The sequence below is a fragment of the Pipra filicauda genome, unplaced genomic scaffold, assembly GCF_003945595.2.
Source record: "Pipra filicauda isolate LSUMZ 115617 unplaced genomic scaffold, ASM394559v2 scaffold215_size1667880_pilon, whole genome shotgun sequence".
NCBI classification, from domain to species: domain Eukaryota; kingdom Metazoa; phylum Chordata; class Aves; order Passeriformes; family Pipridae; genus Pipra; species Pipra filicauda.
Window position 1 is genome coordinate 40,588 of NW_024104327.1, and position 17,334 is coordinate 57,921.

At 43.0% G+C, this 17,334-nt stretch overlaps 1 protein-coding gene across 1 annotated transcript in view; it reads left to right on the plus strand.

Annotated features, from left to right (window-relative positions):
- Positions 1 to 17,334, plus strand: part of SETBP1 (SET binding protein 1) — a 248,300-nt gene that overhangs the window by 28,424 nt on the left and 202,542 nt on the right. The window contains exon 3 of the mRNA XM_039381165.1: positions 7,765 to 7,848. Within this exon, the coding sequence (XP_039237099.1) occupies positions 7,765 to 7,848 (84 nt within the window). The remainder of the gene's footprint in view (positions 1 to 7,764; positions 7,849 to 17,334) is intronic.

Here is a 17,334-nt window from a genome sequence, read left to right on the forward strand (position 1 = left end):
ATGATTTAGGAACAAAATTAGAGTTAATTGCACTAAATTATAGATATGTGAGGCTTGCTGGCTTTGTTTTGAGGAACTGGGACTTTGGGAGAGGGTGAGGGAGGGGTAGGTGTATTTTTCTTAGGTTTTATAATTGTATTGCTTTTGCATCACAACCTCATTGAAATGTAGTTTAAAATGGCTACACAATTTAGGAACTTGAGAAGTTTTATTCCCGCTGATGCTCAGTGGATTTGGTGTTCCTTGGTGCAGGCTCTCAACACCTTCGCTCCAGAGGCATTTTTAAAAATCACTCGTTTTGGCCATAATATAGATATAGATATACTAATTTTGTTCTGCTTTCTCCTCTTTGATGGGAACAAGCACGGAATCCCAATACAGTCATCACATGCGTGGACCATTTGGAGCTCTGTGTGTATTAACAGCGCTTTGACTGGTGAAGCGGGACTCTATCTCGACGTGCCCATGGATGGGATTCATCTGTGAGCTCCATGCTTGTGCTTGGCAGGGTGGGAAAACTATACAAACCAATTAGCTCTGGAAATCCTGAGCCCTGTTGGCAGGATTCAGATGATCCTGGACCACAGTTGCACTCTACACCTGCACAAAGAACTTTTTATATGACATAAATTCTGCAGAGAAGTTTTCATTCGCCAGAGAGTCTGAGGAGAAATGATTATGCATCGCTGGCTTGGTGGAGCAGAATTTTAACTTCCAGCTCAGGCACTCCACCACTGATTAGTTTTAACATGAAATAGAAACACAAGCCTGTGATTTATTGGTGAAATATTTAAGATAGATTGTTAAATTATTCAAATAGGAGAGTTTAAAGCAGGCGGGGGAAAAAAAAAAGACAGTTCATCCAAAGCGCTCAGTTTTCTTGAATTTTAAATTGAAAAGTGTACATTTGGACTCACTAGATACGTGAAACAAAAAGTGTTATTTCAATGTGAAGGCATATTTTAGAGTGAAAATTTTCAACTTTATTATCCTCCCAACAAACTTAGCCTTTAATTTTTCTCCAGTTGATCCCTGCAGACTCTGTTTCATCTGCAGTGTGAGGAATCCTTGCAACCTCTATTGTTTCCTACCACTCATCTACCACCTATTTAGGTAGGCACTCACCTAGGCTGGCTGCAGTTTTCCTTTTTCTATGAAAGCTAATGGAGAGGCTTTTTGTCTTACTGTTGATAAACCAGGTGAGGACTTCTCCAGTCTTCTTGCCTGGGGTTTGGATGTCACTTCATCTTGTCTTGCCTTTGGTGTTGATCTTCCATCCCACTTTAGAGAAGTTTGTTGAATCTGCTGTGCTTTTCCTTGCCCACTTGCCCTCTGGCATCTGTGTAACATTATCACAAGGTAAAATTAGAGATGTCTTCCTAGAAAAGGAGATAAGAATCACGCTCATGGTCTGTAAGGACCCCAGAGGCATACCAGTAATAATGTAGATTAGTGAAATAAAGTGTGAATAAAGCATAAAGTTTTTTTTGTGGAACCTTGATATTCATTTCGTAGAATCACAGAACTATTTGAGTTGGAAGGGACATTAAAGGTTATCTCATTCCAAACCCCCTGCCATGAGCAGGGACACCTTCCACTACACCAGGTTGCTCCAAGCCCTGTCCAACCTGGCCTTGAACACTTCCAAGGGATGGAACATACTCACTTTCTCTAACTTTTTACCCCAACATTTGAGATAAAATATATGGAAATTGCGGCATCCTAGGGAACATTTACTGTTTGCCTAAGTTTCTCCAAATTTGAGAGAGCTTCCTAGCTTCCACAGCTGTGTCTGTCGTGAATATAAGATCAATGTGACACACAAAAAGCAAAAGTGATTAGACTTTGACACATCTTCAGTGAAAACACATGGGAAATATGTGTCAAGATCCTTGGATGGCTTTGAAAATTTCAACCCTCTCTCTTCATCTACTCACATTTCAGCACAGAAAAAAGAGCATTTTTCAAGTCTGATCTCCTCTAGCAAGCCCTCAGTTTTACACAGTGCATCTTAGGAGGAGAGAACTTTCAAGGTCTGAGTCTTTCAAAAATTTTTTTCAGCTGAAAAAGATTTAGTTAGAACAGGCAAATCCTAACAGTACTTTTGCAATTTTGTTGTTGTTGTTGTTGTTGTTCTGTGCGGTTTTTGGCGTATTTCTGTGTGTCTGCATTCTACTTTTCCACCTGCATTCAAAGTGAAGCTGATAGAAAAGGATTTGCTTGGCCTTTTTGTTGCTGAAGGGGGAAGGGTGCCATTTTTTTTAGTGCTGCAAGACAGACTCTGCAGGTGAAACTACCCCAGCAGGGGCAATCCTGCCCCGAGGGGACAACTCCAGGGATTTGAGATTGAAGCAGGTTTTTTTTTTTGTTTTGTTTTTCCTTTTCTCTTCTTTGTGGATTTGTTGTGCTGTGGGACCAGGTCCTTTATGGCACATAGGAGTGGGGTTTATGGAGCAATCAACTCCATCAGCAGCAGCAGCAATCGCATAATGCTTCAACCTTTTGTAGTAGATTTTGTGTGTGTGTGTGTGAGCTGAAAGTATGGCCGGGAGGGAAGGGGATGTGAAACGCTGGGATTTATTTTTTATTTTTTTTTTTTTGGTCTTTTTATTTATTTTTTTTTTTAACTTGGAAAGAACCTGTCTGAGTTCCTTTATGCTTTTCAAGCTCAGGGATGAGAGAGAGCGAGCGCATGTGTGCGCGTCTGTGCCCATACAGTTCGCTCAAGTGGGAAAAAACCCCGTTTGCGGTTCACACAGGAGGAATTTCTGATGGGAGACAACAGTGCTAAGCAGAAAGGCACATCCTGATCTCTAGCAAGTGAGGGGCACGCTGGTGCACACACGCACACAACACATACTCTCCGGGCGCTCTGCATAATACGTGCAAAGCGCTGCCCTTTAATGAACGTAACCTATGGCGGCTGGGATGCAGCCGGCCAGACCTCGCCATTAATAAACTGGGAACATTCTTCTCCTTTTTTTAGTCCCTTTCAATGCCAGCCCTGCGGTTTGATCTCCCTTGAATGCTGCTCCCCCTCATTTGGGGCTCCAATTCTGAGAAGATTTGGCGCATTGTTTGAGGTCGCAGGATGTCGGATTGATTTCGGAACTTTTGTATTGACTCCGGGCTCCTGAATGAAGCTGTCATGTGTGTCTGTGGTTGGCTAGCAGGCTGTCCGGCTGCAAGCTGTGCCTTCCTTTGTTGTTTAGGCCTCATTGAGCTGAGGGAAGAGGCTCATTTCAGGGTGATTTACCACCACCCAAACACCAGCTGTCTGTTGTACTGCCGCTTGCCTCCACCTTGGATTCAGTTCTTGTTTCCCTTCGTTTTCCCCCCTTCTCTCCCACTCTTCTACTATAGGCACTTGGGTACTGGTTCTTCAAAATGTGTGGATCACCCTGACAGAACAGCATAAAAAACATAATAAGCACTGAATATGTTGTTCTTCTTAATTGCGTCTGTGCACCCATGGGGATTTTTAGAGTTCACTGTTGCAGCCACAGAATCATAGGATAATGTCTCGAGTTGGAAGGGACCCACAAGGATCACCGAGTCCAAGTCCTGGCCCTGCACAGGACAGCTCCAAGAGTTATACCATGTACCTGAGAGCCTTGTCCAAACACTTCTTGAACTCTGGCAGACTTGGGGCTGTGACCACTGCCCTGGGGTGGTTCCAGCGCCCGACCGTCCTCTGTGTGTTTGTGACAGCTCCCTGGGGAAAAGGCTAATTCCAGTATTTTCAGTAGCCGTTGCCCAGAACAGAGGAAGGTTGATGAAAACCGAGCAGGTCAGAGCCCTGCTGTACCTGTCAGCCACTGCAAGGTGCATGACACGGTGCTGCTAAGCTGAGCCCACCTCTCGAGCTGAGCTTTTCAGCCGCAGGCTTGGGAGAGCGGGAGGAGGACGGGGATCCTGCCGTTAATCCCAGCCAGCTCCTCCAGAGCACAGAGCCTGGCAGCTCCGTGGAGGCCCGCCGGTGCCATGTGCCTCGTGTCTGACTCCTTTAAACAGGGCTGGCAGCTCTGCCTGGGACAGCTCTGGGCGATGCCGCCGTGATTTGTGTGTGCCCCTGAGCCTCCCCCGGAGCCACTGGCGTGAAGCGAGTTGTGACCGACCCTCATTTGACTTCTGGGTGACGCAGTTCGGTATTTCTCGACCACAGTCTGTTAAAATTGGCATCCGCTCAGCTCCTGTCACCCGTGCAGCTGAGATAATTAAGCCTGTTACTATTATTATGATTTTTTTTCTCCTTTTTCTGCACATTTTGGCCAACTGCTGAAGCCTGTGGTGCAAGGAGATGGGTGAGGCCAGAGAGATCCCCTATAAGAGGTGGGATGATGTGACATATGTGCTTTTTCAAGGAGCCTTCTTGCTCTTTGCCTTGGGAAGGGTGGTGTCTGACAACGGGTAGGAGCCAGCAGAAGGCAAAGTGAGCTTCCCGCCTGGAAAACCTTGTGCCTATCTGCTTCTAAACCACACCATCTCATCAAAAGTAGGCAGTACATCTGTAAGATTTCTACATAACTGTGCTCTTCCTCACTTATTCATGGCTGGGCTTCGCAAACGAAGATTAAGGAAGGCTCTATCCACAGTTGTTACAGGCACGCTGGTGGCTTATGAGGCCAATACGAGATAGACATATCTGATTGCTCTTCCTCAACACTGTTATTAAAAGACCAGGAAACATGGAAATGACGCTCCATAAATCAAGACCAAACATCTATTAATACCCAGTGAGTTGAGGCTCCCCTCTTTGCAGTGTTCTTCTCTCTCTCTCTTATGCTTATGAGGCACTGCTGGACGAAGGAAGGAGGGATATATCAGGAGGCAACATCCACAGTAGGATAGCCCCAGCGAGGTGTTTTAATTTCTTAACAAACTCTTTGGGCACTAGAAACTGTAAAATAACATACAGATAAACAAATAAAAACTCCCTAACCCTTAGCACCCTGGAGGGCTCTGTTTCAGATCACTGAATAAAAGCTGAAGCTGCATATGCATGTTTAATGTAACACAAGGCGTGTGCTGTGCAAAAGCATGCTTCCTTCTAATCTGGTTCCAGACAGAAGCATCCAAACAGAAGCCCCTTTCCCTATCCCCACTGAACTACTTGGTGTATGTGAGGAAACCCCTGAATGACAAGGCCTCCATCTGCTCTGGAACAGAGTTGCGACTGGCTGCAAATGTTGTCCATATGCTTTTTTTTTTTCCTTTTTGCCTTTCAACTTAGCTGCCTAATGTTAGACACCTATCCCCAAATTAAGCATCTGCTCATAAGAAGCTTTCCCAAAATAAGGCGGAGGTAGCAGCTCATTCAGCCAGTGCACATTAGGAGAGGTGCATCTGCAGCTGGAAAAGGATGTAAAAATATTCATCCAGTGCATTGCTTTCATTTGATTTTTTTAGGGAATGGAAGAGCCCCTTCATTCTTGTACTGCCAGAGAAAAAGAAAAAAAAAAATCTAGTTTTGGGTTAATATTCCCCTTCTACTCCTGATTTCCCAGATGACTATGGGCAACACCTTGCAATTTCTCTCTAGTAAATAAAACTGGTGATATTTCCACTTGGGCAGGAGAACATTGCTGTGGTTTGCCATGAGCTCAGGTCACATTAGAGCCATGGAAGGCTCTAAAAATGGGAGTTTTTCCCTTGGTTTGTGGTTAAAAGAGAGTTGGATTATCTTTTTCAACATGACGACTTTGCAGTGGATACTGGGACAAATTAACCATCAACAAGGTATATATGGATCTAGTTTCCTGACCACAAGTGTGTGTCATTGCTAAAGGTACCCCAATATATCCTGACTGCACATTGGCTGCCTGTTAGGAAATGTGTGGGTCTCTCTTAGGTCCTTTGTAGCTCCAACTTGTCTCATATAGTGTGAGATGTGTAGAAGGTGTTCTGTGGTTAGACAGACGAGTCTCTTCCTGTGCCTCAGTTTCCTATCACTATCATCATAATTTAATACACTTGCTTTAACTTCTAGTTTAATCACTTCTTTGTCGGCAGTGGTTTTTGAATTTTAGAGATTATGGACTGATATTTGAAGGACTGTAATAATGGGGCAAGAGTAAAACACCATTGATAGATTGGAGTCACAGGCAGAGGATGCCAATTGCAAGTAGTCCCCTGAAAACCTCAAAGTTTGAAAGGATGCTATCAGCAGACCAAATGAAGCATTTTGTTAGGTATCAGACTAAGTATCAGTACTACCTTTTCAGTGTCTTATTTTTTTCCCAGCTTCTCTTTTGGAAAGAGGAAAAAAGATAATTTCTGCACGTTATCTGACCTTACTGGGACTTGTGAGATGCTGAGGTCACCAAGTAAGAGATCTTACCACACCTGGCAGGTTGCAGGCTCTCCCAAGGTGACCAAAAGTTTATCTGCCTGTTTGTAATTCCTGCCACCAAGGGTCATCTATCTGCTGTGCCCTGACGTTGAGCAATGGCTGCAACTCCTTTTAATCATGCCCTTTCCCTTCCTCATCGTTTAGGACAGAGCACTTCCACTTGGCTAAACTCGATAACTGTGTTAGTGTTGGGGTCTCCTTTTCTGTATAAATTAATCCAGCTGAAATCTCGTGACTCTCCATGGCTGTACACGATCAGATTCTCCCTCTGTTCCCCAGTAGATGCTGAGAGTGTTTATTTTTCAGCTGTGGGCAGCAGAAGTCTGAAAATAGACAGTGTCTTTGTGTGTGTGCCCATGGGAAGCAAGTAATTGTGACAGATTCGTGGGAACTCCATTTCCTGTGTTACAGTCTGAGTTCAAGGAGCATTTTGACCAAACCTGGAATCCCAACCCCTTTCTGTCATGATGATTTATCAAGATGCCCAGGTTTGATAAGCAACAAAAATACTATGGTGAAGAACCAGGGTGACTCAAATAATCCCCAGAAAAGAACCATGTTAACATGAAGGACCTTGCTTCTCCAATCATGTTCAGTCTGATGGGTTTTCAGCAAAAATAAGGTGTCTGAGCTCAGCTTCCTTCCCAAACTGTTGGTTGCAGGTGAAGGGAGTGTGAGGGGACTCTGTTACTTTGGAAATCTGTGCTGGCCCCCTGGAAGTGTTTGAGGCCACGCTGGGTGAGGCTTTGAACAACCTTGTATAGTGAAAGATGTCCCTGCCCATGGCAGGGGGTTTGAACTGGATGATCTTTAAGGTCCCTTCCAATCCAAACATTCTATGTTATAGAAATTACAGGGTCTGTGCCAGCAGTGCTGGGTGAGGGTGGGCTGTTGAATTCCTGGCAGGGATTTACCAGTGGTGATTTACCAGTGGTGATTGTCCTACTTGAGGGCAAGTCACACCTGTAGACTTGATTTCACGAAATCTAGGCACACTAAAAGCAAGTAAGTGCTAACTTGGTGAGGGAGCTTTTCTTCAAGTCACTAGAGTTTGGTACTTGTACTCTCTGAGCATGATAGACTTGTTCTGTTCATGTAAATGTATGAAAACAACAGGTTAAAATAACATTTCTTTTCAGCTTTGCTTTCCCACTGTGTTTTCCCTTGTACCTTGCTATCCTTCTACCCCTGTCTATGTCACATCCCCGATGCTGTGATATTGGCCTTTGGGAAAGTCTTCTTGGCCACTTGGGAGCTACCCCTCTGTGAAAGGGTACCTCCCAGCAATGCAAGATGAGTCCACAGGCTTCCCTAATGCTCTTTCTTCCCCTGTTTCTGGTAATAAATACAAGACTCCTTGGTCTTCAGTGGTTGAGATTGTGCTGATGTTTTTCTTGCCTTATCTCTTTTAGGGAAAAGTCATTGGAGATGCAAAACTGCTTATGAGTTGTGGTTGCAGAAAAGGGAAAAATTCTCAAGTGAAAGACTCAGATCAGGTCAGTCATTATATACCTTTACTGATGGAAATACAAGAAATGTCTTAACATCTGGTGGATTTGATCTGTGCTGTTGCATATCAGAGTTCCTGGACACAAACAGAGTTCTTGACATGATCAACAACAGTACAACATTGATGGTTTTGTGTTTGTTATTTGTAGAAAAACCCTTAAAGCAAGATCAGGGATTCCTTGCACTAGGAGCTGTTAATGCCCTAGCCTGGCTTATTCACATCTGGTTTATTTATTCATGAATTCTGTTTCTTTATAAAAATCCACTCCAGGCAATGCCTTTCTTAAAGAATATTGCATTTCCTTGCTGGCTAAATGCATGCAACCTTTGGTCTCCTACTGTATCTGCCTAGATGGGTGGCAGCTACAGAAAAACGTGCCATTCTTTGCATGCTTTTGTTCTGAAGTGACACCATCAAAAGGACATTTCTTATTGAGGTCCCCTCATGATAGACATGTAAAAACTTGCTCACAAACCGATGGCCAGGTTTCAATATTCATTACTTGGAATGAATGGCCCTTTATTCTAAAATTGGTCAAATTGACATTGGTGGGACCACTTGTAGGGTTCAGTAATTGCAAGTGAGATGGTCTGTGCTCGTTATGACAGCCAGCTGGTGGTCTCTTGCTACCTCCTACCATTTTGCACTTATTCATCTCTGTCAAATATTTTAGTTATTATGGCCTTCTGGCTTTGTAGGTAAAAAGAAGTTTGAATCTGGAGATCCTTCTTTCCGAAAATGAAACAAAATTTGATTTGAGTATAAACATTTTGTAAAATCAGGTCATCCGGTCTTAAATATGGCAAAGTGAAACAGTTGATCTCAAAGGTCAAACAACTTTGTTCTCTAATGTACCTTGTGAACAGCCTGTGACTGGGTATAGACCTGAAGCAGATTCAAACAGTGTCCCAAAAGTTCAGAAACTCCTGATACTATCCTGAGGGGAAAAGAGATGAATTCTCAAGAAGAAAAGTATTTTTCATTTTTAAAATGTGTCAAATTTTAACATTCATCAACTGTAATTAATAACAATGTCTCTAAGCCTTGTTTTGTTAATATTTGAGAAGATCTGAGAACAGATCTATCCACTGGTCTATCCATCCATCCACCTATTTTGTAGTAGGCTCTGTTGTGAGGAACACCGGTCACACTTACGAATTCTTTGTCAGATTGAGTCATTCATTGATTTGCTTTGTTTTGCTTGTGTTTTTTTGACTAGTATTTTCAAAATAACAGATTCATTCTCATGAGCTATATTATCAGTTGACCATCAAGACAAGGATTCATATTACTTTTCTTTAAAGACTGGCTTCCCATTCTCTCAAATAAAAGCTTAGGAAAAAATAATATGGAAACAAACACTCTAACCAATTTTAGTCTTTTATATTGTGATATATTCTGGTTTACAGGACTAAAGCAGCATTAAACCACTGGTAGTACAGATTAGAAATTAAATTGGAACGCCCTGATTGCAGAGAGGTTTTACATAGCAGTATCTCTAAAAAACCCTGTGTGGTAGACTTGAAACTCATAAATGGCATTATTTTAATTATGGAGTAGGCAACAGTTTTCAGAAAGTAAAAAAATCCCATTCTCTTTTATGTTTTCTGGAACAGTGAAAATCATTTTTTGCATTCAGTTACTTTCTGAAATCTAATTTTTGATGTTATCTGGTGATGTATTGACCATTTCAGTACCTCTTTCTTTGCTGTGACAACATAAACTATGGGGCAAGTGCTTGCTTCAGAGGCTGTAAAGCTCATTCATCATGCCCCTGGCAGGGTCCTCTCTGTATTTAAGGGGACAGGAGGTGGATGGGGAGGAAACTAGTACAGGAGGGTGGGTGGCAGTGTGGAACATTTGTCTGTAAATGCAGGACCTCAGCTCAGCTTATAAATTATCCCCTGGGCCTTGTAGATAAACACAGACTTCTATGGTGACATCGGCTGGGAAAGGCAAACACTTGCCGACAATTGTAGGCTAATCCTTCAGGACACTAATTGCCAGAAAACCAAGGAAGCATTATTTTAGGAACAGCTTGTTTCACTTTGTGAAGGGGAAAAACAGTCCACCGGATTTAGTTTTGTTTGCAGAGCTTTACTCCCTCCTTCTGCGCCCTGTCTCAGATTTTAAAGGTTTACCTTCATTATTGTTGTTGGGGCCTTTTTTTTTTTTTCTTTTCCTTACTTTGTGTTTCACTCTGATGCCTCTTTAAACTTTTGTGAATATGCAACTTAGTTTTCATTTGCATGAATGTACGCATAAATAAGTAAATAGCTATTTAAAGTTTTGGGACTCACCAACTACTTTTTGCCTGAAATTTCTGTGAAAGGTGATGTTTTGCAAAGATTTTATTTTTCTTTCATTCTTTTGAGTCAATTTGGAAACTGGCAAAAAGCCTCAAACGCACAGCCCCACCAGTGAAAATCCCCACTTGAACCAATTCATCACCCCATTGCCAAGGGTTTTAATTTACTGGTATTTCTCACTTGGCCTGTTCATCTGGAGAATAGGAGGCTGAGGGGAGACCTCATTGCAGTTACAACTTCCTCGTGAGAGGAAGAGGAGGGACAGGCACTGATCTCTGCTCTGTGTGACCAGCGACAGGACCCGAGGGAATGGCCTGAAGCTGTGTCAGGGAAGGTTTAAGTTGGATATTAGAAACAGGTTCTTCCCCCAGGGGGTGGTTGGGCACTGAACAGGCTCCCCAGGGCAGTGGTCACACTACCAAGGCTGCCAGAGCTCAAGCAGTGTTTGGATGACACTCTCAGGGACATGATGTGATTCTTGGGGACGGGCCTGTGCAGGGCTAAGGGTTGGATTCGATGATCCTTGTGGGTCCCTTCCAACTCAGCATATTCCGTGATTCTGTGGTTCTCCAGTGTGCCTTTGGAAGAAATGGCACCTTAAACTCCTTGACCTGAGATCTGCTTCCCCAAATCTGGCAGCCACAACTATCTGCGTGATGTTTTCCATGGTGCAAGGCACCAGTATGTAAAACCTGTCAAGGGCAGAAGTGCAGATAGGCTCACATGGGACTGGGGTTTCACAACAGGCACAAGGAACCCAACTTTCCTGTTCCAGGAAGGGACTGGTGACCTGTGTTGTGAGGCCTCCGAGTCCAACCTGAGCCCTCCAAGATGAGGTGGAAGGCTAAACAGCACAATAAAAATCCCACAAAAGCTTTGAAAACCTCAAAGGGGATACAGCTGCACTGAAGAACTAGTCTTATCACCCATGCATGGTTTAGGTGAAATTGTGGGTCAGTGAAGCAGGATGACTTCAGAGGAGTCCCCAAATAAGACCACCTCTTGCCAGCAAAAGCTGTGTGTCTTTGGCTACCATTGGCAAAATTGCCAGTTGGTTGTGTGCTTTGTGGGAGTAAAATACATCCACGCTCTGAGGCCAAGAACCAAGACTCTGCACCACAAACATCCTAGTGTAATTGTAAGGTTCATATATGCTCTGAGGAGGGGTTATTAGTTTACCAATAATTTATGCCTCCCCATAAATTATTTTAATGTTGCTTAATATTTGAGGTGCATTGTTGTATAAGAATGGCAATCCTGGGCTAGAATTTCCTCATGCCAAGTAGTATACTAACATAAAATAAGAAAGATGTTTCCTGGGGAGTGATTTCATTTGTGTACCTTCTGAGGGGGAAAAAAAAAATTGTAATTTAAAAACAGGAGGAAAATGTGTGAGTGGGCAAATAATGTGCATATTAGAGGCATGCATAAGATTGAGAACCAGAAGTAGCATAGTGCTCCATATCCTCAGCATATGCAGCTCTGCTTTTTCAGGGTTTAGTTTTATTTGTTTTCCATTGCTTCTCCCAAAAGGTGGGTGGCTCATCAATGTTTAACTGCTCTTATCCTTTGATTTTTTTTTTTTTTTTCCTTTTTCTCTTGGCTTAACTGTTCTGATGGTTCCTGTGAGACCAAGTGTTACGGAGAAGTCAGACACTCCTGTCCTTCTGTGTGTTTGGTTTTGGTTTTAATATGACAAATGTATGCCTCCTCTGGAAATGGTATCCATGCTGCAGAGTAATTATTTAGTGAATGGTGGATCCAGTTCATGTTGGCAAGGATCAGATTAATCATTATTAATCATGACCCCTCCGACAGTAACCTCATCCCTTGCCTAAGTGCTGCTCTTTATTAAGAAGTAAAAGCTATTAGGGGATGGCTGGGCCACTGCTCTCGTTGCACCAGCACAGGGCTCAGGCCTTCTGGCAGGAGGCAGAGGAACTCAGTTCAAAGTTAAAAATAGTTGCACATGGTCCACGTTCCAGAAACGAAGTAGGCAGCTTCCCCTGTGGGCTTCTTCGGCCTCATCTGAGTGTCCTCCTTTCCCCTGAAGTCTCACGAGAGTTTGACTCTTTCCAAAGGTTGAATTCAGTGTTAGGGATTAAATAATCTCACAGAGGCTTTTTTATTTGTCTGCTAGATTTTCCTCTTTTTAAACTTAAGGAGATCCCAGTATAACTCAGTGTGTGCACGGTCCCTGCGGGGATAAGATTCTAAGGTCTATTCTAGCGGTTGCAACAGGTTTCAACAGCTGACGAGACTGACTGTGAGCTCAGCTCTCTTGGACTCCTGTTGTACCAAATAGATCCCAAATCAAGCAGCTTTTTTGAGGATTTCTGGATTCCCTGAAGGATCGCTGCACTGTAGAGATGATGCATGCAATGATGTCCACCTTGTGCAAAACAGCTGTGAGAAGTCCAATTTCTCTCTCTGAGCGGCTGGACTGGGGTTTGCAGACATATATATCTCTATATCTCAAAATAGATCTTCCTTCTGTCACCAGAGATCTGCCAAGACAGAAGTTTAATTCATAATTATTCTGGTTTTCCTAGCAGTACAGGTTCTTTTTTAAAAGGTGAGACAATGCTATCAATTGATGTCATCGTTGTTTCAGCAAAAGCACAGTGAGTTAAGTACTGGACTGAAACCAATCTCCTCACCTCCCAAAACCCACCTTAATTACTTTTTAAAATGTTTTCATTGGCTTTGTGGAATTCCAGGACAAAACCAATTAGAAGAGAGCAAAGGAAAGAAAAACATCTTTTGTCTCCAACTTAGCTCTTCGATACCTGACCGGTAGCAGTAGAAATTGGAGCATACCTGCCACACTCTTTTGATCTCTGCCAAAGTTGTTGTGGGAATAACATTGTTTAATGGTTGAAGGAATTTATTGAAGGATAAAAGTACCAGCAAAGACAAAGTGACCAATACAAATTGTCTGGTAAACCACTGTCAAATTTTATGTGTTCAGGGCTACTGATAATTTGCCATCTTAAAAAAACAGGGTGGGAGTTTGGAGGGGAGGAGGGTAAAAAGGGTATAAATAAACCCACGTCTTTAAATAGCTAACTGGCCTGGCCTGAATTGTGTCAGAGCTAAGTTCATTTGGCAGCCAGCACTGTAATATCTGCTGAGGGTGTAGCAGAGGGCTGAGACCAGATTTCGGAGAATCTGCCTTAGTTTTCCTGGCTCTCGCTTGCATTCTTCCACTTGTCAGCAAGAAATGCACTGAAGCACGAAATGAGGGGGTGCAAAGGCTCCCGCACTTTGTCTGAGCAAACCTGGATCACACCCCCATGGTTAATGTTTCTCTCTGCTAAAAGAAATAAGAGTAATAAAAATAAATGAAAGCATTGGCTATCTTGGAAATACAGGGTGGGAATGAAGCAAGAGGAGAGAATTGGGAGAGTGAAGGTGTGTTGTTCACCATTTCCTGCTCCCATGTTTATTGGCAGAGTTTGAATCTCTGATTGAAAAATCATTGGATTCTGCACAGGTTGTAAAGAGCTAAAACAAGAAGTAAATTAAAAGAGTAACAATGTTAAATGTCTGAGATATCTGGGCAGTAAAATGCCATTAAAAATACTTTGTTCATTCAATAAAGCCTGCTAGATCATCATACAAAGAACCTGGAACTATAGGAAACTGTCCCAGAGTCCTTTGAGATCTCGGGGAGGTATTACATAGAGTACCACTGATAAACACATACTTTTCAGCACTGGTGCCTATTAAAAGCAAATCTTATAGCTCTGACATTATGCTCATCTCACCAATTAAACTTTTAATTTCCAAAATACTCATATAATACTCATGCATCTTGTTCCTCCTGCCAGATCAGAGTGTTCTGCCCCCCCTTCCCCCCATGATACAGATGTTGGAACCACCTTTACTTACCTATTCACTCTCCACAATCTTGCTGCTGGTGGTGCTACAGGGAGAAACCAGTTCTGCTTGGTGAACCAACATGCTGTAGAAAATAAAATGTCAGAAATCTTTTCCAAAAGCTGGAAGTCTCTTCCTCTTAGTGGGATCTGTCTGGGGACAAGAGGTGTTTGAATGAAAGGTTCCTCAGATGCCTTTTCTTGCACCTCCCAATTTCATGCAGCAGTTATGCCTCGGTAATTGCTGGATCTAGTGCTGAGCATCTGCATTCCTCGTGGCTGGGAAAGTTTTTTGGTTTCATTCATCTGTTGGGTGGAATTGAAGCAGTTGTGAAGTGGAAACTGGGTGGATAAGTCCCCATTCTTCAGATTTAAGTAAGTTTTAGAGGGATAATGCTGTGAAAGGAGCTTCCGAAATGTAAGCTTCTGAACAAAAGAGACTGAGGTTATGGATGTCCTTCACAAGTTCAGCTGTAATAGGTTTGTCTTGCAGTGGGTTACACCTCCCTTTACACAATGCCATTGGTAAACTGACATTTTAATGACCTTTTATAATCACCTGTTTCCTTTTCTCACTCATTTTATGAATAGTCTTGTACTCACTTCAAGAGTTTTTCACCTTGTGGTCTCCTCTTACTGTTCATATTATTTTCAGAGTGGGTTGGGCTTCCTGTAAAGTGTAGAACCGTGTAGACTGAAGTTCAATAGATCCTTTCCTTTCTACAGGAAAAGGGAGACCAAAAAACTCATAATGCCCTTTTTAGTTGCAGGAAAGGCTTTAGAAATGCAGTCAGCAAATTGCTTTTTCCTTTTTCTTTTGAGGCAGTTCTGAATGTGTACATTAACGCAGTGCCCTGCCCCTCTTCAAGATGTAAAACTTGGGGCTCCGACCTTTTCTAGTGAGTGATGATCCCATGGCACTTTCCCTCCTGGGCTGGAGCACATGAATCTTGGTGATGATGTTTTGTCCAGGCTCTCATTCAGGATATGTTTTCTGCCAACTTTACTTGACCCTGTGCCTTCAGTGGGACATATTATTCTTCACTTCCTGCCCTGAATTGCTGTGTACCTTGCATTGATGGGTCCTTTGTTCCACCTTGGAGGTAGGTTCATTTTGGTTGTGAATGAAGGGAAGCTGTAGGGTTTTGAAAAGCCGTTTGAGAGCCCTCTGAATGAAAAGTGCTTCACACACTGAAAAATATTAGTGTTATCAATTGTCATCCTCAGCCTCAAATGCTGAATTTGTAAGGGTCATTTATACTGCTCAAAGGCAAACACACAGCAGAATGCTAAAAGAGGGCTAAAGCACCTGAAGAAAATGCTGCCTCGTGTAACTTAGGCTCTGAAATGCCAGTGAGCATTAATAACTATTTTGTTGTTTTCACTGATCTCTCTACACGGATGGAGAGGGAAGGAGTTGGAAGAGAGAAGCTGTGCTGCCGAGCAGCTCCAAGTGATCCCATATCCTATGCCTTAGCAGCTTACCTGATTTGAGGAGACTCAACCAGGGCAGGAGCAACATGCAGATGGATGAGGAAAAGGCACAGGTGAAGATTTACACTTGCCCATTTGATTATGATATGGGAAGGACCATCTTTCCTCATCACCCTCTGGTACTCAGTGATGAGTTTCATAGAATCATAGAATGTTAAGGGTTGGAATGGATCTTAAAGATCACCTGGTCCCAGTCCCCCCTCCAGGGACACCTCCCACTAGACCAGGTTGCTCGAGACCTTATCCAACCTGGCTTTGAGCAGCGCCAGGGCTGGGGCATCCACAGCCTCCGTGTGCAACCTGTTCCAGTGTCTCATCACCCTCATGGTAAAGAATTTCTTCCTAATATCTCACCTAAATATCCCCTCTTTGAATTTGTACCCATCACTCCTTGTCCTGTCGCTACAGTTCCTGATGAAGAGTCCTTCTCCAGCTTGTAGGCCCCCTTTAAATACTCTAAGGTTGCTCCATGCAACCTTCTCCAGGCTGAACAGCCCTGGCTTTGCTGCCTTTTCCACTCTCTCTTGTTCCCATTTCCCTTTGGCAGATGCCAGCGTGTGAAGACACCATGGCAGGGTCAATATCAGTCAGCAGCCTTTTAGGTGACAGATGCCTCGTGAATCCAGATCCCGTCTCCTCCAAGGTTCGTGCAAATGGAGCGGCCTGCTCAGAGCTGCTGAGAGCTGCGAGGTGCAAGGGAAGTGCAAAGGCTCTGTGGAGGGTGGCAGATGGAGAGAGGGACCCGTTCGCTGGTCGGAGTGTTGTGCTTGAAGCTTTGTGGAGCACTTCACGCCTGTCTCAGTCACCATGGGTGTAAAATGCTGCCCAAGCACAATTGTGGCAGGTTGCACCCTCTTTTTGCTGACATTGTACCAGGGTAAATGTCAAGACGATGAAATTCAGGTCCTGTATTTCAGCAGGTCTTCTGTCTGGAATTGTACCCAATATGGTTGCTCTGCATTCAGCAAATATTCACTCCTGACACTGGTTATTCATGGAAAATGTGTTCAGTTGAGTTTTCCATCAGCTCAGGCTCTTCATGATTTTCTCACTGTTGAGTTGACCATGCTGATAGGAATATTTTTGCACTATTCCATCTAAATAGTCCTTTGTTCCTTGTGTCCTTTTACTCCTTCCTATATCTCACTTCATGAGTTTCTTGTTCTTGCATACAAGTTTGGTTTGATAAGAGACAGTAGTTGCATGTGTGCCTTGGGTTTAAAGTCTCCTTATATAGGTCAAAATCAGTTTTTAAAACATCACCTCCTGGAAAACACCCAGGAAGCTCTTTCAAATAAAACTGTAACCAAAGTGGTCTTTGTAGAAGAAAAAAAAATCCCGTGTGTGTGGGAAAAATCATTCAAGCTATACTTTGAAAGTCTTTAGAGCAGGTGGAAGAAGAAGGGGTTCAGTGCCTATGGAGTCAGATTGCTCTTCATACCCTCAGTCTGAGGTTTCCTACACAACCAGTTGTGTGATTTAATTCCTGCAAGACCTCAGTTCTCTTATAAAGCAGTGAAAGCAGCACAGATATCCTTTGTGTGAAAGACTGGGGAGTACTTGGATATTAGCGTGGTGTAGGGCTTGCCTGAGGTAGGTTAACACCAGTTCAAAATATAGTATGGCTCCTACCAGCATCATGACAGAGGGATGTTTTAATCTTTTTATGTTGCATCTTAAAAAGAAACAGACAAAAATCTGATCTAAAGTGTGTGTGTGTGTGTGGAGGCAGGGAAACATAAAAAAAAAAAATAAAAAAAAAAAAACAAAAAAAAAAACAAACCAACA